The 23,120-nt window shown below is 40.3% G+C and overlaps 2 protein-coding genes across 4 annotated transcripts in view; both read left to right on the forward strand.

Moving 5' to 3' along the window:
• LOC140243842 (insulin-like growth factor 2 mRNA-binding protein 1) overlaps positions 1-6,440 on the forward strand; it is a 48,461-nt gene extending 42,021 nt beyond the window's left edge. For all 3 annotated transcript variants that reach the window (XM_072323512.1, XM_072323513.1, XM_072323514.1), the window contains one exon: positions 380-6,440. In XM_072323512.1, the coding sequence (XP_072179613.1) occupies positions 380-511 (132 nt within the window). In that variant the 3' untranslated portion in view covers positions 512-6,440. The remainder of the gene's footprint in view (positions 1-379) is intronic.
• Positions 6,441-9,373: 2,933 nt separating this feature from the next.
• Positions 9,374-22,807, forward strand: LOC140243325 (E3 ubiquitin-protein ligase ZSWIM2-like). Its single transcript, XM_072322998.1, has 12 exons — positions 9,374-9,445; positions 11,170-11,411; positions 12,337-12,413; positions 13,033-13,073; positions 13,637-13,883; positions 14,910-15,152; positions 16,160-16,244; positions 17,000-17,127; positions 17,779-17,947; positions 18,761-19,128; positions 19,622-20,234; positions 20,918-22,807. Exons 2-12 carry the CDS (start codon positions 11,259-11,261, stop codon positions 21,167-21,169), a joined length of 2,376 nt encoding a protein of 791 aa, XP_072179099.1. The 5' UTR covers positions 9,374-9,445; positions 11,170-11,258; the 3' UTR covers positions 21,170-22,807.
• Positions 22,808-23,120: the final 313 nt, after the last annotated feature.

Below are 23,120 nucleotides of genomic sequence, written 5' to 3' on the forward strand. Positions count from 1 at the left end.
AACCGATTCATAACAATTGTCGAGCATATCAATTATGTTGGTATCAAATTGTCTCAGTCATTTTGACCTTTTGTATTGCTCGAGGAAACAAATTCTGTGAACATGGAAGCTTTTGTATTGTTTATATTTTTATTCAAGTGTATTTTGCACTGGACCAATTACAGTGAACTTGGCTTGAGAGTACTTTTTGTACAACAATTTGATGTCTCCCGAGAACATTAAGAGTTGCTTTCATAATGGAAGAGTTGAGTGTGATAAAATTTACACCATGGAATGTCTAGTCCTTTTTAACACTAGTCCTTTTTATTCCCATTATTATTCTCTCTCTCTGTGTCTCCCAACTCTCTCCCACCCCCCCCCCAAAAAAAAAAACCTCCAGGCTGCACAAAGGCGCATCCGCCAGGCTCATCAGGAATACCTCCAGCGCCAGAACTACCCCAACAGACAAGGAGGCGGTGGTGGCGGCGGAAGGCGCTACTACCGCGGAGGTCCTTCAAACCAACAGCAGTAGATTTCTGTTTTTTTTTTCTCTTTTTTTGTGTTGTAATTAAGTGGGGAAAAGCAAAAACAAAATTAAAAATCAAAAGGGAATAAGATTTCTTGGAAGTTACTGCGCTAAGTGTAACACTGCCAGAAGGAAGATTTGATAAGTGGCGGTGTTGTAAAGAAAAAAAATCTAAAACTAAAAAAAAAAAGACAAATATTGAAGGAATTTGAGAAAAAAAAATTGTAAAATTTATGGAAGATGGGATGAGGCAAACTTTCTCTTGTTGTTTTGGGCAGCCTTCACCAGGCTGCTCCTTTGTGAATGGGTGTCTTCAAGAGAGCAAGAGATTCAGTGGTGAGAGGGAGATTGAGGTGTATCAGGGTGTGTGTGCGTGTGTGCGTGAGTATTTGCAAGTATGCGTGTGTCTGCATGTGTGTTTTATGAGAGAGAGAGAGAGAGAGAGAGACAGTATGCAAAGTGAATGCAAGTTCAATTTTGTTATTGTGTAAAATCTAATTGTCGCGTCCACATGAATTTTGCCAAGAAGGAAAAAAAAATACAAAAAAAAAAGAATAAATGTAAAGATCAGTAAAGCTTACATGCCGAAAAAAAAAAAAGCAGTGGTAAATTTTTGCTAGGGTGGGGTGGGCGGGGGGATGGGTAGGTAAAGTTGAAAGTGGGATATGTTTGACTGTACTGGCAGAAATTTTGATTTTCTTTCAATGATGTGAACTTTGCTTCTCACGTTTTCCACCCTTCACGTGAGGAGACAAGAGGAAGTCTAGCCGTCAGCTCGACAACTCGCACAAGACTCGTTCTTGGTTGATGCCAATCCAAAACTCTTTGTGGCTACCACACCTGAACCCTCGGCAACTTCTGGCTGATACAATGTCAGTGTCCGCAGCAAGGTGTTTCAAATCTGATGTGTTTGTCTTTTTTTTATTGCGAATCGAAAACATAGGGAAGATAATGTGCTTTGGTGTCGAGTTCGTAGCTGAGAATTCAGTGGAGTTTTTCGCGTTGTCCGGCTGACGGCGGATAAATGAGGAAGGGTGGATTCTTTAGGGCCATTTGTTGTGTGTCTGGATTGATATGGACCTACCTCAGTTTTCTCTTCCAAAATACATCCCTTGAGCAGTTGACAAAACGCTTCCCATGCAGAGGAGTTCGTCTCAAGGAAGGGAGAAGATGAAGTGGGGTCACCAGCGTGCGCATGTGAGAGCGGAATTTTGATATTTGTAGGGTTTAACCAAAATTTTACTCAGTATTTGTTACTCAAAAGTCATGGTGTCTTGATAGAATTGCCTTACTGTACAAAAAAAGTACCTCAGAAAAAGAAAAAAAAAGAGAGAGTGAAGGTGTTATGTAATGCGGTGCACCCGACCACGTTGCTGCAAGAGTGGAGGTGAGAAGGGTTTCCAACTGCTTCTTGTTGAGGTGCTGAGGGATTAGAAAACTCTTCTGCATGGCACAAGAAATGGCTCTAAAGTCTAAAAATTGAAACAAACACACACACACACACACACGCAAAAGTGATAAAAAAAACAAACAAACATACACACACACACACAAAAAAAAAATGGACAGCAAACCTTGACTTGTGCAGCATCACACCGTGACTGTTGACTAAACGAAACGTTGCCTCATTTTGGCACCCAGAGCAAGCTGGTAAAGTAGTTGATATAAGCAAACAACATTCCGGCAGCCATCTTTAAAAGGTTTAATTTTCAAAGTTTTTGGAAGTATTCGTACAAATTGCTTTGAAGTGTGGAAAAAAAAAAGAAGCCAAACACTTTTCTAGGAGATGATAAAAAGGGCAACAGTATTAACTTTACAATGCAACAAAGACATGGGGATTTGGGATGGGATTTATTTTATTTTTGTTTTATTTGTCTTTCCTTTTCTGATGAATGTGGATTCCTTCAAATATTACTAAAAGAAACTCGGACGATTGTTGCAAGTCTGAGAGAATTGTATATTTTGTGGCCAGTCAAAGAAAGAAAAAGAGAATTTATATTTCTTACTTTATTTTTTACTTTTGATATAAAAAAATGAAAAAATGAACTCAATTCATAGTGGTGAAAATGACATGTTCTGTCGATTTTCCTTTCCCCCCAAACCTGGACTAGACATGCAGGTCCACAGACAGTAGAATAATATCTTTCATTGGCAAGCCCTGTATACTTCACTCCAATAACCCTCAAAAGAAAGGAAAAGTTGGAGGAAATGCATACTTATCTCATTTAATATGGTCAATTATTTGTCATCCCACCTTTTGGACGAGTGAAAGGAAAGATATAGCAGTTGCCTCGCCCTTGTACAATATTCGACAAACTTTTGAAACGAAAAAAAAAAGAAGAATCATCCAAGAAGTATTACAATTCCCTTTACTCATCCACTGCAGGATTGCTGCAGCTAAATTTTGGTGCCAAATGTTCTTGTTTTGCTAGGTTTTGATTGTATTACATTTCAGTCTGGGCCACCATGGCCCCCTGTATGCAAGCTCGAGTTAGAATGGAACAAGACTGGGTGTATATGATGGCCGTATGTCTTCTATAGAGCAGCGGAGGAGGAGTAGGAGGAAGAGGAGTAAAAACAGAGGCCAGAGGATTTGGCTCGTGTAGGATTATTGCTGCCACATCAGTCAAGCTTGTTAGTTTCCCAGACCTCAACATCTTAGGCCTACTCTGGAAACACATAAACTTAACAAAAAACCAAAAAAAAAAAGCAAAAAAAAAAAAAAACAAGTTATACAAAGGCTAATGAGAGCCTGTTATTGCATTTTTCCCCGACAGCTTCGTGCCTGGAAGCTGCGGGCGTTACTATCTGCACCCATTTGCCATATTAAGCCGATTGGGTAGATTTGATACGATGCTGATTTACGCAGACCCACCATCATCTTGCGTAATCGTATCTCATTGTTTTCTGTTGGGAGTGCCATTTTGTTTTTCCTCACGATTCTGAGCTGGTTCAGCCGCCTATTTCAAGTCGTTCTTATTTTATTGATTATTCTCTCTTTTTTTTTCCCCCCGTGTGTGCCAAGCACATCCGTTGTGCATGAATCTGATAATGGGATGTTGCGTTGCTGTCAAAAGTGTACAAGCTTGTCTTTGGGGGCTGTTTGATTGGAGTCCACAGACCAGATTCCCATGTTCTGTACGGAATGCAGCACATGTTGGCAGCCCAAGGGCCCCTACACGAATGTCAGCTAGGGAGATGAGAAACGTGTCACTTGGAATAGTTGGCTGTACCCGACTAGGCGATAAAAATGGCTTCCACTACAGTGTATGTGCACATAGTCACAAGTGGAGACGTATATATCTTTTGTGATTTTTCAGTCTTCTTTTACTCTCGTATTTTCCTCATTGATTGAATAATGTTGTATTTACTTGTAATTAATTAGCGCAGTAAGATAGAAACACTGCCGGCGGCTTTCCAACTCGGGTCGCGCGTCACTCGGGCGACCAAGAGGAGGGGGCCGTCTGGCTGAGTTCTCGGTCAGATCATTTTGTAGTTTTGAAGTACAAGGAACATTGGTAAGAACGATGCTTTTGAGTTCAGTCAGTGTTGTACGTGAGTTACCAGTGACTGGGCATCCACTCCATTGTAGTATGATGTATTACTAACACTTGCATTGATTGTTCAGCAGCATGTTGTCTTGTCTCGGGTACAATGAAAGATCTGGTGAACTTTTACTAACAGTTATTGTTGATGAATTTACAAAACAAAAAAAGAAAAAGAGATGCATGGTAGTTAAAAGAAGTGAATGGCAAAGAGGGGTTTGTTTGCTATGCCTTACGATATAGCAGTTTACCCCCCTAACAATGCTTGCACCATTTCCAGGCTTTGCCTCTGAAAGAAGAGCTCACTGTTTGCCTTGAAGAAAACTCCATATGGTCTGGTAAACACAGTAGATGTACATACTTGAATCGGGAAAAACATGAAAATATCACTCTTGTTACCAAAACGTGTTCATATTGTAGAGCTAGTAATTGCATGACATTTTTTTTTTTTCTGTTGTCTAGTATATGGTTGGTAGATGTAAAATCGCAACGTATATATTTCCCAATGGTACATTGTTCTTGTTGGCCACAAATGGCAAAAGGAGAAAAAGAGTGGAAAAAACAACAACAAAACAACAGCACGTAGAAGTTACCAATGAAACCTCCTGAGTTGGGATTTACAGTAATCATTGCACGTTTCAGTCCGTTTGTTTGTTTGGGGGTAAAGGACTTTATGTCTTTAGTAATGGCCCATCTCAGGCAGTGCCGGGATGAAGTCAGAGTAGTGTACATTTTACATGTTAAAATACTATTTTGCCTACTATATTCATGTAATTTGAAAAAGAAATAAGGAGAAATGTTCAATTTTGGAGTATTTTTTGATTTTTAATTTTTTTTTTCTTCAATTGAATGATTGTACATTTATTGTAGATTTAGCTTTGACATTTGCACCATCTTACATGTTCAGTTCATTCTTATGCAGTCGGGCATTCTCCACTTGTGACTATATGTGTATCGCCATGGTGAAGTTTATTCACACTTTCAGTTTATAGAACCGATCTAGCGTGTTTCATCATATTTCGTTTTCATTCATTGTGACTTCCAAGCGTACAATATATCAACGCTTATTTGTGAAAATCGTGTCAATAAGCTTTTGTCTCGGAGCATCCACACTTTTTCTCGGCTTGTAGCGAACACATTCACACTACCTCTACTACACACTTCAGTCTCTACAGATTCCAGGCAATACAGCCTCCGTGCAAGACGTGTAGTCTCTGATATCTGATCGGGGGGTTGCAAAGTGAAGGGAGGCGGTCTTAATTATCCTAGTCGTGCTTGCCGGTGAATAAAACGGGTGTTAGATATATATATTACCGGTGTAGTGCGACTGGATGGTGCTAGTAACCTTCGTCCACTGTACAGCTCTCCGACAGACAGATTCTAGCATCTACATATGTTATTTGTTGGATCAAAGCACATGCTCAATAAACTCATACACTCTCTTTTTATGTACTGCAACGTGTGAAGCGAAAAAAAAGAAAAGAAAAATGGATGTTACACTTATCTCTATTCAATCACCGGATCTTGGATGTGTCTTAATAACATACTTGATATTGAAAGCAATGTTGATTGTTGTGTTGTACAGTCCAGCCAGGGTGCTTTTGACCGCTGCTGGTGAGATGGTCAATGCGTCGAGGCTTGTGAGTCATCTTGTGTGTATTTATTTTATCATGCCTTGTATTTCTATAGCAAATGCTGCGTACTCCCGTCGGTGGGATACAAGTTTTAAAAGGTGTTGTAATAAAATTGAAACATGTATGCCAACATTTTGTGTGAAAGGGGGACAAGAGGATCCATGAGTCGGCAAAGCTGTACTTGTGTAGCTGAGATGATTTTCTCGAGTTCTCCTCTTTTGTTAGAGCATTTTGCTTGTCATGACAGGCATGCGAGATATTGACGTAGACACACAGCTCAGAACCAGAGAAGGAAATTGTCAAGACCAAAACTCTGTGACGCCGTGCTATGATTTGCACATGGCAAAGAAAAAAAACTAGAAAACAGCTCTACACTCTTCGTAGATATACTAGTGTGTGGAATCTCCATTGAGACATGTGACATTGCTTAAACACCAGAATCTGCGATGCATGAAGACCAGTGTTTTCCGTTTTTCTCCAGTATGCTAGATCGAGCTCTATATATTTTACTCTGTGGACCTGTAAGGAAACAAAAACTCAATTGTCAAACCCCAGGAGTATCACACACAACAGAATAACTGGGTTTTTCTTCTGTTACATGTCCATAAAGCAAGATTTAAACGTATAATCAACACAACATACTGGTTATCTAGTTTAAACATTCTTTTACCGCCCGTTTGCCATTTGTTCATTTACACATTTTTTTTTTCTGTTTCCGAACCTCGGAAATAAATTATTCAAGTTAGAACGCAGAAACATCGAGAGTGGTGTCTTTTTTTGTGTTTGTTGTAGAAGAGGTATTCAAAAGGTGTGTATGTGTAGGTATAAAACTATAAGAGTTTGTGTGTGTGTGTGTGTGTGTGTGCGTGTGTGCGTGACTGTGTGTGTGTGGTGTGCATGTGCGTTTGTCTCTGTGTGTGCATGTATGTGTGTCCGTGTGTGCAAGTATGGGTGTAGTGTATTATTGTAAATGCATTGTATCAGATTATATGCCTTAGAAATGCATTTTTTAGCAGAAGTGCAATTCTGTCTTAAGGACAAGTCCACCTTCATATACATGTGGATTGAGTGAATGCTGTACTGTTAGTAGAACACATCAGTAAAAGTTTTAGGAAAATCAGACAATCCGTTCAAAAATTATGAATTTTTAAAGTATCTGCGCAGTCATTGCTGGATGAGAAGACTACTACAATGTATGATGTCACATGCGTAAAATGATATAAGAAAAGAGTGTACATTTTCTCAACTTGTCACTGACATATGTTAAGGGTAATATTATTCCCCCTGCCTTCTGAAAGAGGGAAGTCAAGTGTTCTTTTATTATGCGAGAAAAGTGACAATATGTTGAATTTTCTTTATATTTTCTGTAACTTATCGTTGTATACATGTGACATCACAAGCTGTAATAGTCTTCTCATCCAGCAGTGACTTTTGAACGGATTGTCCAATTTTCCTCAAACTCTCACTGATGTGTTCTGCTAATATTGCTGCATTCACTCAATCCACATGTCTATGAAGGTGATCTTGTCCTGTAAGGAAATCCAGAGAGGGATAGAATAATTGCTTGTAGGGCTAATTTGCCAGTTATTAGAGCTCATATCGAGTAGAAGTGAGCTCTGTGAAGCATTCACTAACCTTGATAGTGAAGAAAGAGTGTTTTTGAACACTGCACACTATGTGCATGAAGCCTGTGGCATTACACATCATTGACAACTGGAGTGGGCATCGATGTGAACAATGCATGCTACAAACCCTTTTCAATTAATCTCAGATCCTTGTATGATACAATGTACCAAGTGTTTATCAGGTATGCGTACATAATATGCGTATTCCACCTCCCAGTACATACAAACATACACTTACACACGCACATATTATACTGATATGTATGCATGTGCATGTATGTGTGCTAACCCGTTGAGGATGGACTGATTTTGCTACAACACGCATTTCCCATAGACACCTGCCCGAGTATACTCATGACTCGTCCTCATTGGGTTAATGTATATTTGTATGTTTGTGATATATGCATATACACTGTATTCTACTCACATACACAGATTATATCACGCATACATCCAAACATTCATCCACACACAAATACAACATGCATACATGCATTGTATACACACATATGACCCAACATAGGCCTACTCCTGTGCACATGCTTACACAATAAGGCATGACATTCATAAGAGGTATAGGCCCTATGGTTATATACTAAACTATATATATATATTTTTTTTAAATACATGTATTATATAGTATGAGACTGTATACACTCAACACACATAAACACATACACAAAAAGAAGAAAGTCAACACCTTTTCGAGTTCATATTTCTCCTAGAATATTTGGCTAAAGATTAATGGATTATATACTATATTAAGGGTAATTTAATTGGCTATCAACCTGGTACTAAGTAGGTCAGTGAAAAGGCAAACTTTGTGCATGAGTGAACATGTTCATTTTTCTCTTCCAAGGCACATCAACAAAAATAATGCAAAAATGAACAAGTTGTCATTCCAAAAGACAAATTAAATAAAACAACAAACGTGAATGAAAAAAAGCAAAAAAAAAAAAGCAAAAAACCCAAACAAACAAACAAACAAAAAACCAAACCAAAACAAAACAAAAAACACAAAAACCTATGATCTCTTTCCTGTCTATGTAGCCTCAAAGATTAAAACAAAAAGGCTGAAAATAGTGAAGGAAAATGAAGAATATTCTGTAAAACCCAAATTCAAATGGCATTAGAGAAGAAGCAATAATGACAAAAAAATGATAGAAATTTGAAATATGTCAAATTTGGAAAATTTGAAACAATATTGAGTTCTTGAGTTCTCATGAATTCTTCAAATCCTGAATTAATAAGAGTGAAGTAAAGAAATTTCATCAATTTAATCACCTTTGTGGCTTTACTTCGTATGACATGGGAGTTGACAGAAAATTCTTATTTTCCCCTTTTAGTTTTCCACTTTGTTTTGTTTAAGGCTATGAAAAGATACAAGAGAATGAAAAATTTATTTTTCTATTTCATTCATGTCTCTTATTGAGATAAATTGTGACCCGCTACAACAAAAGGATCCTAAAGTCCCTGACGGGCGAACCAAGCATGGCCCAGAAAAAATGCTATTTTCTGGCCTTTCCTTTGATCATTTAGCTTCGAAATTTCGGCAGATGATAGAAGATACATTAGACTACAAAATTATGTAAAAACAGAAATCCGAATGTTTTGACAGATTTTGGTGTTCTGACTTCAAACTTGATTTTCTCGGCTCACCCGTCAGCGACTTTAGGATCCTTTTGTTGTAGCGGGTCACAATTGGTCTTTTGTTATTGTTTTCTTGAAGAGCATTTGCAAATGAATGAACATGGACCCTGTGGTAGGATCCATGGAATGCCACAAAATGCCAATTTTTGCAATTTTTACTTTTGTACATTGGAGGAAAAAAAAGCCGAATGTGTTCACTCATGTGTAAAGTTTCCCTTTGTATTGTCAGACCTACCAGGTTGATTGCCAATTAAATTTCCGTTAATATGGTATTTGAGTGCACTGATTTTTAGCAAAATCATCACGAAAAATATGAACTGGAAAAAGTGTTCACTTTTTTTTTGGCCGAGTGTATTTTTAAAGACGAGTTTGCTGCCCTCAACGTTCTTGCATCATCACCTTAGAAACTTGCAAAGCCGATGAAGCTTTGCGTGCAGAAATTTCCTGCCTGTTCTTGTATGAAGGCAAGCCGAATCGGTTTTTATGGTGAGTCTCATGTTGGGGTGAAACATTTTGCTGAAAAGATGCCAGGCGTCTGTTACCCTGCTGTTTTAGTTTAAATATCAGAGACTGGCATGGAATTTGGTCACAGTGGACTAGCTTAGCTCACAGTCGAGTCGTTTTCTGCCTCGCTAGTCCCACATGTGTTGAAAGTTGTTGGCCAACGAAGTCTACAGTACAGAGGCTAACTAGAATAATCTATAGCCCGATCCCGACCAGCAGTAGACGCTGTGCTATGCTATTTATGCAGCGACTGGGCTGTGTATAGTTACAGAGGCTACGGTTACTCGAGAAGAGACGAATTCAATCTGATTGATTTGCTAAATAGACACTATAAACGACCTTACTTGCGTTATACTCCGGCAAAATCGTGAAATACTATACGTATACTAGGCCCCACCGCAGTGCGCGTGCACCCGTGCGTTAGCAAGCAAGGTTAGGTTAGGGTTAGGGTTTAGGGTTAGGTAGGGTTGTATTTATGGTTAAATTGGCCGTTGAATTAGTCAAGGGACTTCAGGGAGTCCTTCCGAGAATAAAAAGTAGAAGACCAAAGAAAAAAACGGGAGAAAGGGAGGACGAAAGATGCTATGCTGTGGAAATCGGCGCCACCGCCGTATGCATCTCGCGTAAACGCCGTTTGGTGGGGCCGCATTCACGAGTATTATACTGTGGAAGAAAGCCCCACCGCCATGCTTACCTACCGATGAACGCCACACGGTGGGGCTGAATTCACGAGTATAAACGGGCGAGCCGCCGTAGTATTTGTACGGACACGCAGTGGTGGGGTCTATACTCCTATACTTTAGGGGTTAGTCCAGGGTTTATGACATGTTGATGTTGGGACTAAATTATAAACAGTATTTTTCAGCTCGGCACGTTAATACCCTTCCCCCTTTCAGGCTCAGCTCAGTCCATGTAGACCCCGGCGATAACGTTAGAAGGCGAAGGTAGGCCTAGAGGTACACTCCAAAATCGTGAATTTGACCACACGCGAAATTGTCAGGAAGTCCCGATTTACAACAAATTTGACTCGCTAAATTTATGGCGTATACAGTAGGGTTGGGGGTACCACCTATCGTCACCCTAAGGATCTGTAGCTTGTTTATTCTAAAAATATAACACAAATTCGCCTAATTCTTACCTCAAATATGCCATAAATACTGCAGTTTTGAATGTCGTGACCGTCTCGTTGATTATGAATCTCCGTTTTAAAATAGCGCAATTTTAGTGCGTGCGTTCCGTTTTCTTCGTGCAGCTAAAAAGGGTACCTTGCAATCGGCACCCCCTCCCCTCCATAGGTATACACGTGAATTTCACAGCATAGGTAATACACGTGAATTTCACCACATATAGGTAATACACGTGAATTTCACAGCCATGCGTCGTTACTGAGCAGATGTGTAATTTTTAGCTTGGTTTGTTTGAGTTTGATTTTTGTTTCTTCGTTTTTATTGTCTTTATAGCTAATGACACTTAATCCCGCGCGTACCTTTTCGTTCTATACGCAAACAGCCATGATACGCTGGGTGCCGATGTGAAGGTGCCCTGCTGATAGGTGGTGCCCCAACCATACACAAAGAAACATGTTCTCCACATTTTATTTCATTTTTTATTTTTATTCTTTTTTTTTAAACAGAAGGTTCTACACAGAAAATCAGTGCCTCAGAACTAGTGTTGTATGTAGGTTTCTTTCTCCTTTCTTCCCTCAGAGTCGAGGACAATGCTGTCGATGCCATGAAATGAGGCAGGAAGTCGGAAGTCTCGGGGGAGGACGAGTAGAGTGAAGAGTGTTGTGGGAATGGCCATCAGGAGTGTCCCGTGGCAGAGAACTGTATCCGACGCCGTCTCCTGGCATCAGGATGAGGCTCAGTCGGCCACCATCTACATCCTTCGGGAGACGGGGCCCACGGGTTTCTTGCTCAAGGAAGAAGGCGAGAGCAAAAAAATCAAAGTAAGTTCCCTTGCATCTATTCTTCTTGTGAGCTCAGTAAAGACGTAATGTTACCTGTTCATCAATTAATGGATTAAGTCATTCATTCATTCATTCATTCATTCATTCATTCATTCATTCAGTCCTATTTGTTATTGGTTTTTCTTAAATTTTGTCTAATTTCTTCATTTATGTATTTCTGTAGTATCTATTCATCACAGAGTAGTCCCCTTTTGATAAACTCCAAATATCTGGTGGAGTTCTCTGGATTATTTACATAGTGTGTAGTCTCTGTCTGAATTTCACCAAACTGCCTGTGTTAGGCATGGTAGTTCCCAAAGATTTATTTCATTCCCTTTTGTGACAGGCCCTTCATAAATACTGTTAAGCCAGCAACAGCCATTTTTGTACTGTAACAATTCTCACTATGACTCAAAGGGATGAACTCCTATCTCTCTGAGACTCTTTCAATTTTATACTTTTCAACTACTGTAAAAGTGGACATTTTCGCGCGACTAATTTTTCGCGCTAGGCCGGGTCAGAAGAGTTTCGCGTGTTTTTAATTCCGTGGAATCAAGACATCACGCTCAGGAACGTATGGCAAGCAAAAATATTCGTGTGTTTTTATTTTCGCGCTAGTTTCTGGTTGCGCGAAATGCGCGAAAATTTCAACACCGCAAAAATTTCCACTTTTACAGTATTGAAAAGAAATCATACAGCAAGAGCAATTCTAAGATTTTAGATTCCATTTTCTAAATTTTAAGTTCTAAGATTTTATTTATGCAAAAAAAAAAAAAAAAATGGTTCATTGATTGCAATAGATGGCCTACTCTCTATGCTTGTCAAAAAGTAGAAGTTGAGTACGTTAAATATGATTTTTTCCAACTTCTTTATAGTCGAACAATGAGGTTGTCACACATTTTGCTTTCTTTTTCAATGTCTTCAGGTATTTCTTGGAGATCCCCATAAATGCACATGCTCTGTCTTCCTGAGGGAAAAAGAACTATGTAAACACATCTGCTGGTAAGACTGATTTTTTTATTTTTTTTATTTTTTTTTATTAAGACATCAGGTTGACTGCAAGTCAAGCACATCGACCATAGGTCTTAAGTATTTTTCTTATGGTATTGGTAAGAAGTCTTGTCAGTGGAATTTTTGTTTGGTAACTTCCTAGTAATGTGATTCATTAACGAAATTATTTTTGAAAAATACATCTAAAAACTGGTAAGCTTTGAATATTTGAGGCATCATTTAACGACAAGTTATAGGTCTTCCAGTGCAGGTAATACAAAGCAATGGCATACATGTATTTTGAAAGGTCTCTGTTATGTGTGACTGAAAAAAAGTGTCAGAGTAATATGTAAGAATTGTGTGTCAAAAGGCATGTGTTCTGACTGGTTTTAACAAGAAATTGATGGTAGTTGGATAACTGTCTGTGCAAGTCTTCGTGTGCTGTATACAGTCATACTGAAGAATGATGAGTGTTATGTAAAGTTTTTCCATAATTTTTCTTTCGTGTGTGATAAATCCATGCATTGCTTCAGATCTTGTAGCATGTCGTGCTTGAGAACATACTTGTGATGGACAGCCTTGATCAGTAGCTATGCCCACTGACAACCGTCAATATGTTGCACTCTTTCAGGGTTCTCTTGAAGAAGTTTCGTGTGGACAGACACAATCCATGTAAGTCTAATTTCAGTATGCCTTTACTAAGTCCATTTGGCTTGATTCCCAATAGTTGATTACTGTTAGTACCTGCCTTCCATGCCCATACAATGCAATGTCAGTGATGTAGAAGGAGGATCAAATATTGGTTTCATTTGGAACCTGAAATATAAGAATCATTACACTGTCGACATTTCATGGTTTCATTAAAATGGTGTGTTAACATGTTTGAAGAGGATCCATGCTTTTGTTCATGGTAGCTGTGTACTGGTATGTCTTGCACATTTCTTCTCTTATTCCCATTTCCTGATATTACTGTTGCCAGACACTTTTAAAACTGTTGAAAAATTATAATGATTCTGACAATATTGACAATATGCTTCCTTTGACTGTTGACATAACTAGTGAATATCGTACAGCTGATGCTACTGGATGATTGAATTCTTTTGTGATGTATCATTTTGTGAGTTTTTGCGAGAACTCACAGTGAGAGCCCCACATAGCAAGTGTGTGCAAGATGTGCATAATGACAATGCCAGTTACTTTTCTCTGATTCGGTGTGTATGCTTGCTGCCAATCAGTGTCGTTCCAGAAGGGGCTGGTGGAGCGCGAGATCAACGAAGTCCTGCGCGGCCTGGCCAAGCGGGAGGATCCGCGGAGGCGGGCGGCGGCCGAGCGGATCGCCAGGACCGCCGCCCGGCAGGGCAATGCCTACCAGCACAGCGACGGCAGGGAGATCCTGGAGCAAAGAGAGATTACTGAGGAGGATGTCTGCCCGATTTGTCAGGATGAACTGCTTGGGAATAGGGAGCCTGTCACCTACTGTAGGTAAGGGACCTAGATTCCAAGGTGTAGTCCCCTCTCTCTATACCATGATTTAGTGTATATTTTGCATGTCTGCAAGCAAAGCATACTCCAAGGATGATCTCCTGTAGATGAGAATATGTTCATGGTTGAAGAATCATGTTTCCAAACATTGTTTATCAAATCAATTTTTTTTTTCCAAAGAGATGAAAAACTAATGCCATGTCACTCAAGCATATGCTCCCCTTTTGTACAGAGGAAATTGACTGGATTTTTTTTTTTTTTTTTAAATTTTAGTCTGAATAGATTCACTGGAAATCTTTAGTATTGTTCTCCCCCCCATCAAATTTTTTTTTTCCCAGTTTTATTATTTGGAGAAAAGGTCTGAATTACCTAGCTTTATGATATACATGTACCAGCTTATGAAAGGAAACTAATCTTCAGGGTTGCAAGAGGACATAGAAACTTGAATCCACCAAGCAAATGTGGCAATTCATAATGAAACACCTGAGATCAATTAATGGTGACTCTGTCTATTTCATTGTAAGGTATGATGCATATGTATAATCACGGTGATGTTGTACAGCTGCCCATGTGTACTTACGCAATCTGAATTTGCACATTGATACATTTTTAACTGATTGAAGTTGAATGACTATGAAGGTTAGCATTTTCATTGCGATATTTTGATGTGTAAATAGTTTTGAAGATTGTGATTCTCCCACCACCCCAGCTGATAATGGGTATATGTCTAATTGAGTGAAGTCAAATGACTATGAAGTAAAGCAGTTTCATGGTACTTAGTATTTTGTTGTGTAAATGGTTTTGATGATCGTTTTTTATTTTCCTGCCCATAGGTCTTGTGCCATATCTAATGCAGAGTGTTTATTTGTAGACTGTCAATTGTATGATCTTGAATTTACCAGCAACATTTACAAACACCCATATTATGCCAGAAATTTGCAGGATAAAAGTGAAAATGCATTAAATTATTGATTTGCTAAAATGTCAGCATTTTTTTTGTGTGTGTGTGTGTGTGAAAAATTGTAGGTTTGGCTGTGCAAAGAGCATCCACATCAAGTGCATGAAGGTGTGGGCCGACCACCAGAAGTCGACTGGCGAAACAGTGCTGAAGTGCCCCCTCTGTAGGGAGGACTTTGGTCAGATCGACATTCTGGAGGCCGAGTACCGAAATGCCTCGCTGCAGAAGACGCGGGCGGAGAGGGCCGACATCCACATGGGCATCGCATGTGACGCGTGTAACCAGTCGCCGATATCAGGAAAATGCTACAAGTGAGTTCTTGCAATGGAACGGAATAGGCATGTTCCAAATTTCTTTGCAACAAGAAAAACTGTTTGCGTTTTTTATTGCAAATGTTTATGAACCCTGACGAAACCTAAAAGTCACTAGAATTCCCCAAATTTGCTAACATTCACCACTCACTGAATTACCCCCTGAGCGTAGAGCTCATGCAGAGATTGTTGCCTTGGTACTGCTGCTTTAACTTCACTTATTGTTAGAAGTGGAAGAATCGTGTTAAAACTGGGGGGGGGGGGGCACTTTAAAGACTATGCTTGTAATATGTGGGTCCTTCGGAAAGAAAAAAAAAAGGATGAAAAGCTTATGACTAAGAAAAAACGTATGTTAAACTTTGAAATTCCAGGAATTTTTTAGATTGCATCCAATCTTGAAGAAACTGCCAAAATTATGTGTGATACATGTTACTGTATGCATACAAGCCAACCCGAAGGGGGTGTGGAATTTCACTGTTAGTGAAATGAAATTGAGGGAAACTAAGCAGCAAGTGAATGCAGCATTTTCAATTTACTGAAGCCATAAAGATGTACATTAAAAATCTTTTGTAAACACCCAAAGCCTTTTGATGTGATGAATAAATGGGGATAGGTAATGGGTACTGGATGAAAACTTGCATTTGATGAAAAGTTGCTGGTGCCCTGTGGTGATAACGTGTGCTTTTACCAGGAACAACTCTGTCCACGCATTCTTCAACTGCACAGTAAGGAATAACAAGTATTTACCATCTTGCATTACAAAGTATGGCCTAACGAAAGAGACAAAGACAAAACAACAACTCTCAAACCTTAGACTTTATGCTCTTTTGAAATTAGGCTCATGTAAATATGAATTATATGTATAGGTTGCCATAAAAATATTTTAGTAGACAATTCATATGTATACTGGTAAGTGATGCAATGTGTGTAATCGATACTTTTCCTGCCGCTGCTTCAGCATGTATCACTATGTGTGTTGTGCTCCTCCGTTTTCTCTTTACCTGCAGGTGCACAACGTGTCCCGACTACCACCTCTGCCAAAACTGCTTCAGTGGAAATGCCCACATGCAGCACCCCTTCCAGTTCAGACAGGTATGTGATGGACACTGTGCACTTCACACTGTTCAGTCTTCATAAAAGTGATGCTGATAGTATGCAAGGCTTCATAGCCCCCATGGGGGGGGGGGGGGGGGGGGGGAAGGGGGGGGGGGCAGTGAGGCAAAATTGCTATGGCAACATAAAAATAAAACAAATAATGAACAGATATGCAAGCAGGATGTCCACTGGTTGAGAGTAAAATTACATGCCACTTTTATCTTTTTTCTAGTGTGGGTTGATGTTGATGATTTTGACATTATAGCGACAAACATTCAGATGCTGTGATAGGTTGAGTGATGTGTTTACATGCATAGACACATAACTGGAATGTGAATACACTTTTACCCATTTAGGATAGTACTCTATGCAAATATTTTGTGATGTCCATAATTACATGATCACATTCCCTTGACCCGCTGAAGACTAGTCCCAAATATACTCGGGAAGGTGTCTTTGGGAAATGCGTGTTATTGCAAAATCAGCCAGTCCTCAGTGTGTTAAAGAAACAGATAATAGTCTGGAATTGTACTGGTAGTTTCTCAAAAGTACACTGAAGCTGAAATAGAGAACAGACTTTTCCCCAATGGTCTCAGCCCATGAGTGCTCCTACATTTAGAAAGTTTATGTGGATTTGTGGAAAATGCAGTTGTACATCCAGTACAGTGCTCCCTCCTGTTAGAATTTGTTAATGAAATTTTCATTTTAAATCTCAGATATTTTTTTTTCTATCATTTCTTCATGCTTTCCAGAAATCCAGCCAAAGATGGCGCCCTGCACAACGAGGGTCCGGGGGCGCCTTGCCGTCGGCCGTCATGTCAGACCTGCAGAACCGAGAGATCACGGATGAGGACTATGACACCTTGCTCCAGCTTGACAGGTGAGGGCAGCAACACTGTGTCCATTCCATCTCCTCCTTTTCTTTGTGCTGCTTTTTAACCCTTTCTGTCTCAGGGACTTCAGACAGTGTATACAATACTATGGGGTTTCCTGTGCCAGTTGGCACTCACAGCACACAAAGTGTTAGAAAGAAATTCCACGTCATTCCCAATTTGACCTTTATGAATAGTGTGCAATGCAAACAAACAGAATGATGAAAGTTTCAGTAAAGTTGGACCAAAGATATCAGTTACAAAATATGAGGGTTTAGCATGTGGTAGCAATATTATGATTTAGTGGCAGCCACATCATGTTAATTAGATGAGATAATGATGTCATGGCCTTAATAAGCCTCACATTACTGTCAAACCAGAAACACTTATAGGGTGAAACTTTTGTGAATAGGAGCTGACGGCATTTTTGTGCCATGAAACTTTTTCAACTTGGCGACTGGCATTCGATACATTATGTATAGACAAAAACTTTTGTGCGCATTCTATTTTCGTGAAACTTGGCTACTTGTAAAATTTGCGGAAATTTCCTTCATGCGAAAATTTTTGGTGTTACAGTATATGCCAGTTACCATGAAACCTGAAAGTTACTGTTATTGATATCCTCAAATTTTGATTTGCTGTTAATTCAAATCCTCCAGCCAAGCAGCCAACCAGGTGGGTACGGTGCCGGAGCACATCGTCAAGTCATTCCCTGTGGAGACGGTCAGAGATGGAAGTGGGCTCCTCTCGTTGGGCACTCAGTGTCGGGTGTGTCTTCGCTCCTACACCGTCGGTCAGCTGGTCAGGAAGTTGCCCTGCAGACACAAGGTAGCACTCTCATAGAGGTCAAAGAAAATGACGATGGGATTGTTTTGTTGCACTTGACCGTTTTGTGGGCAAAGCTGCCCTTTAATTATTGCTCATAGACGTAATTGATGTGAGCAAATCCCAGATTTTTAGTAATGTGGATGACAGCTAATCTCACTTAATGGACTTCATTCTCACAGAGACTCCAACCCCAAGCACCTTCTGATCTGGAGATTCTCCCGCCCGAAACCCCTAGCAAACGGGAGACTCCAAGTTGATGTGTGCGAAGCACGTGTATAGGGTTCTAGATGTTCTCTGGTGCTATCTAAGGCTTATTTTTTTCAACATACGATAGCAATAAGTAAGAAATGCTTTCCACCGGGAGACACAGAGCCAGGGCGGGAGAAATCAAATCTCCAGCGGGAGAACGGGAGATTTTGCAAAAATGGGTTTTCGGCGGGAGATCTCCCGTCGAAAACGGGAGAGTTGGAGTCTCTGTTCTCATGTCTGTTGCAGAAAGTAAATAGTGAGGCTAATGGGTAGTACACAGTCCATGCATCAATTTTGTGCTACTGATTGGATACACAGATGTACCATATACGTAGAAATTTTGTGCTAGGTTGGGTAAGATGAATTTCAGGTCATTCATTGCTTTTGAATGTTATTAAGAATATTGTTTTAATTGAGCAGTTTTTGACAAGATCCAGTAAATGGAATGTCACCACACATACAAACTTGAGTTGAATCAAAAGTGTACATATCTGCAAGATCCTGCAAATATGTTACACATCATAAGTTTATATCTGATTTCCCCCTTTACCTGTAACAAATCAGTTCCATGCAAGCTGCATAGACCAGTGGCTGCTCCACGAACACCCGACCTGCCCCGTGGACGGGACAGTCGTATGGAACCCTGTCACGGGAGCTGTGAATGGACACCGACCGGCCAAAAAGAAGCCGAAGACTCAGAACGATCGTCAGGGCGGGCCCGGCGAGTCCCAGCCAGTTCTGGAGATACCGGGGTTGGGCGTGGTGAAGCTGGCCGGGAGAGATCAGGGGAGCAGGAGAGCTCGACCGGGGACATTGGGAGGGGGTCACCTAGCAGACAGGGGTCCTGATGCCACTGGGGAGGCCATGGGCTTGGGGGCAGGCTTCCAGCTGACAGGGTCTGGCATCTTATCTAGAGCCATCTCACATCCAAGGTACGTAGAGGAAACATCTTCATCCATATTGTCCAATGATTTTTAGCTCAAATTAAATAGAGTAAAACAGAGTGTGCATCAATATAGGGTCCCAATGTAGACTAATGGGTATTGATATAAGATTTGATATGATTTGTGTGCTGCATGTCCTTCCAACTGTAGTGAATCAGCATTTTCAATATTTCAGTGTTAATTGCAATGCACTTTAAATTGGAATCATATCTGGAACTGCTCATTTCAACAAAGGAATTTGAGGGATTACACTTAATAAATCATTGTTAAATCAGAAAGGATATCTGTGAACACAAATGAGGACTACCAGGAACTTTGCCATAGAAAACAGTTTACATGCTGTTTCTTGCCATACATCTCAAATATGATTTTTGGAGTAAATGATGAGATAAAAATGAGATGGCAAATGTATTTGGACTGCAATTATTTCATCTTATCGATCATATCATATACTCTGTATGGTTCATTTAAAATTTACCAGTCCCAGCCAACAAAGACGAGGTGGAAACTCTCAGGGTTCTTCAAGGAGAGACGAGAGAAGACGACAAAGTGGGATGTCCGTTGAACCATCAAGCATCCCAAATCTTGGCTCGAATCGGAGAGTGCCTCCACATGAAGATCTCATCAACCACATCGCGAATGCAAATGCAGTGGACTACAACGTATCAGAAATGGAGAATGTATCGAATAGAGGGGCGCTGGACCGCCTGCAAATTGGCAATGCCAGTGAGAGCACCAGTCACAAGCCGCCGTCAGGCAGCGGTGGGAGTATGATTGGGCATAGACCCCCCGTACCCCCAACCGCCACAGAGAGAACTAGAACTCATGTCGCTTCCATTCCCCTTCCCCGCGAGGAGGCTATGACCCCCATCGGACTGCACCATCACAGCAGCAGCAGTGCACCCAGCGGTCTGTCGGGTCGGAACGCTCCATCGGAGAATGGGGGTGCTTCTCCCAGCAGCGTGAGGGAGAGGGGCAGAGTGGCCAGGAGACCAGCTGCGGGTGGTAGGCGGACACGGAGCTCCAGCACTGGTAGAGCTCGGTCTGGGTCCAGAGACAGACTCCAGCAGGGCTCAGCAGGGAGCAAACTAGAGGTAAGGCTCTGAGCTGATGATGCTGGTATTCTCGGCTCTCTCCTTCATGTTGGTTTGTCTCAGTCATTGGGGGAAGTATTGTACAGTACAAAGTCTTCACTCAAGTCATACTCTTGAAGATCCATTTGAACAAGGAAGTACATCCAACCTCTATTTGAGAAGCCTCACATCATCATGTGTGCTTTTCTGATTGTTTTATAATCATGAAATATGTTACGTGGTCACTGTATACTTTTTTAACATTGATTACCATTCATAGCAAGCCACTTTATGGAGGGAATTTGGGAGTTTGCAAAAACACCTGATTAGAAAATTGATATAAAATGAGCTTTCAGTTGCATGTCACTTGGTGATGTTCTGCAACTGATTAGCTGCAAGAACTCAAAGGAACACAGATAATGTCTTCCAGTAGCTTCTCTTATCTTTAATACTTCATATTTTTAAAGCTGTAGGAGGTTTTCAAACAGCTAATACCTTCCTAGGGAGACTCGCAAGCAAGATAATGTCGAAAATTATTATGCACAACTAAATGTGTACGTCATTAGAGGTGAAGACTCCCAATATTTCTTGCTGATTTCAAGATATTAAATTCAGTGCATTTATAGTTGAATAAATCTATGGTCACAATTTGACTCCTACTTTTGTCCTAAAATGTTGAGTGTCATCTCCCCTCCCTATGTCAGGCCTTGGAAACACTCTTCCTTGGTTCTCCTAGTGGTCAGCTTCTTGGCACCAGCAAGCCTCCTAGCAGCCAGCTGTCATCGTCCACCACCTCTGGCCATCACCCAAGGTCAAAGGTTAAAACCAGACCATCTCGAACCCCTCCAACGACAAGCGCAGACTCGGAGTCGGCGGCAATGGCAGATCTAGCTCTGGCGGGAAATGCCCTCTATAGCCTGCATTTATCAGGTCTTGGTGATGATGAGTTTAGGTAGTCTGCCGTCTTCCAGACCCTTTGCTGCCAACCCATACCATCAGGCGCTTGCATGCCTATGAACACAGGCAGCCGTCCCCAAGTCAGAGTTGTGCAAATCGAGAACCCTTATCATTTGGCAATCCTTACACAATCTAAATGTGTCATCTCTTATTTTTCATCTCTTTTTTTTTTCTGGAAAAGAGAAATATATCAATTTGTGCAAAAGTGTAATCTTTGTGTGAGTAGTAACTCTTGGATTGGAAGCTACTTACAGTATCTCACAATGTTTAACATGACTTGTTAAGTATGAACCAGATATGAACCGCGAAGCTGAAGGTGACAGAAATATCGAAATTAGTCAGGAGTCCTGTGACTTTTTGGCCTTACTTCTGCAGAGTTGTGCAAACGAAGATCAATACGCTGTACCTTTGTTTTCATCGCAAGTGTAGTCCCCGATCCTGTATTTCATGTTGTAATACATTGTACCACTATAGGAATAACTGGAAGTGCTCCTTGGCAAGGCACATTGGTGATGAAGATTTCCTTCCCATCATCCCTTCTCGTGGTCATAGGAAGGTTAAAACATTGAGACCTTACATCAGCTTAAATGGCTGGGTTTATGCAAGATTGGTGAGAAAAAAAAAAGTACTGTGACGTTCATTCCCAAAAGACACAAAAAGTATTGAAAATCTGATATCCGTCCAATTTTGCTGCAATTGAAAAATTTGTACAGGAGTTTTGATTGATTTCATAAGTTTTGTGTAAATTGAAAGGGTTTTTACCTGCATTAAAATGTTTACAAGACAACCAAAGCTGACACCATGTGCTCTATTGCCTCCATTTTGTAGATGGTATTACCTTGAATCATACATGGTGTGTGTTTTACATGCAAAAAGCATGTCATGGACTGGAGCATGTGTATAAATCTGTGGCACAGCTGGTTCCCATGGATAACAGGCTAGAGTGGTTGATAGAACATTAATCAGGATGTTCACTAAGCACCCGTATTCTTTACCCACTTTCTGAGTCACATATGTTTCACACTTTCTTGAAAGACGTCTTAAACAGTCGTCATGTTAAGGCCACTGCACACTATACAACTTTCGGTCGCACAACTGACAGATGTTGGATCTGAAATAAATAAGCGTATTTATTCTGAGGCTATTGTGATTTATTTCAGATCCAAAGTTGGTTAGTCGTGTGACCAAAAGTCGCAGAGTGTGCAGTGGCCTTCAGACACACATTGAGGCTATTATAATTTCTTCAAGAAATAGAAATATTATGATGAAAGTGGAAACAATTTTAGCATGGTTTTTGCTCATGTGACCGAGACTGCTATTGTGAAAATATTCTATTTCTGACATAATACTTAAATGACTCTCAGACATTTATACCAATTACCATCTGATCTTTGCTTACTAGTATTCATCAGATTTTACTCAAGTCTATGCCTTGATTTCACCAATTTCACGCAAGACAACTTTAAAAAAAAAGTAAATATCCCTTTCATCTTGATATGCCGTCCCGTGTGTGTGTGTGTGTGTGGTGTGGCATGTTCACGCCCATGTATGCGTGTGCATGTTGTGATATTGCTGACTTTGATATGTCTTTCATGTAAAGACCTCAATAAACATTCCAACTACAATATATATTACTAGATGGCTGTGTGCAGTTTTCATTTTGTACCTTTTGATGTGCAGATTTATGTTTCAGAAATTGTGTACATGTGATAGTGTCATGCCCTAGGCCCTGCTTATAATGGCCTGCCTGGCACTGTGCATGCTGATTTACTGGTAACTGCGTTGAGACCTAGAATTTGAAAATATGTCGAATTTTCTTTACATTTTATTACACTGTTCAGATTTCTAGACTGCTACCTCTTAGATGGCAGAAAACAGCTTGAATAGTATATTTCAACTCTTTTGCAGGTTGCTGATTACTCATCAAAGTCTGCCTTTCTCCTCCTCTCA

This window comes from Diadema setosum, chromosome 20, assembly GCF_964275005.1.
Source record: "Diadema setosum chromosome 20, eeDiaSeto1, whole genome shotgun sequence".
NCBI classification, from domain to species: Eukaryota; Metazoa; Echinodermata; class Echinoidea; order Diadematoida; family Diadematidae; genus Diadema; species Diadema setosum.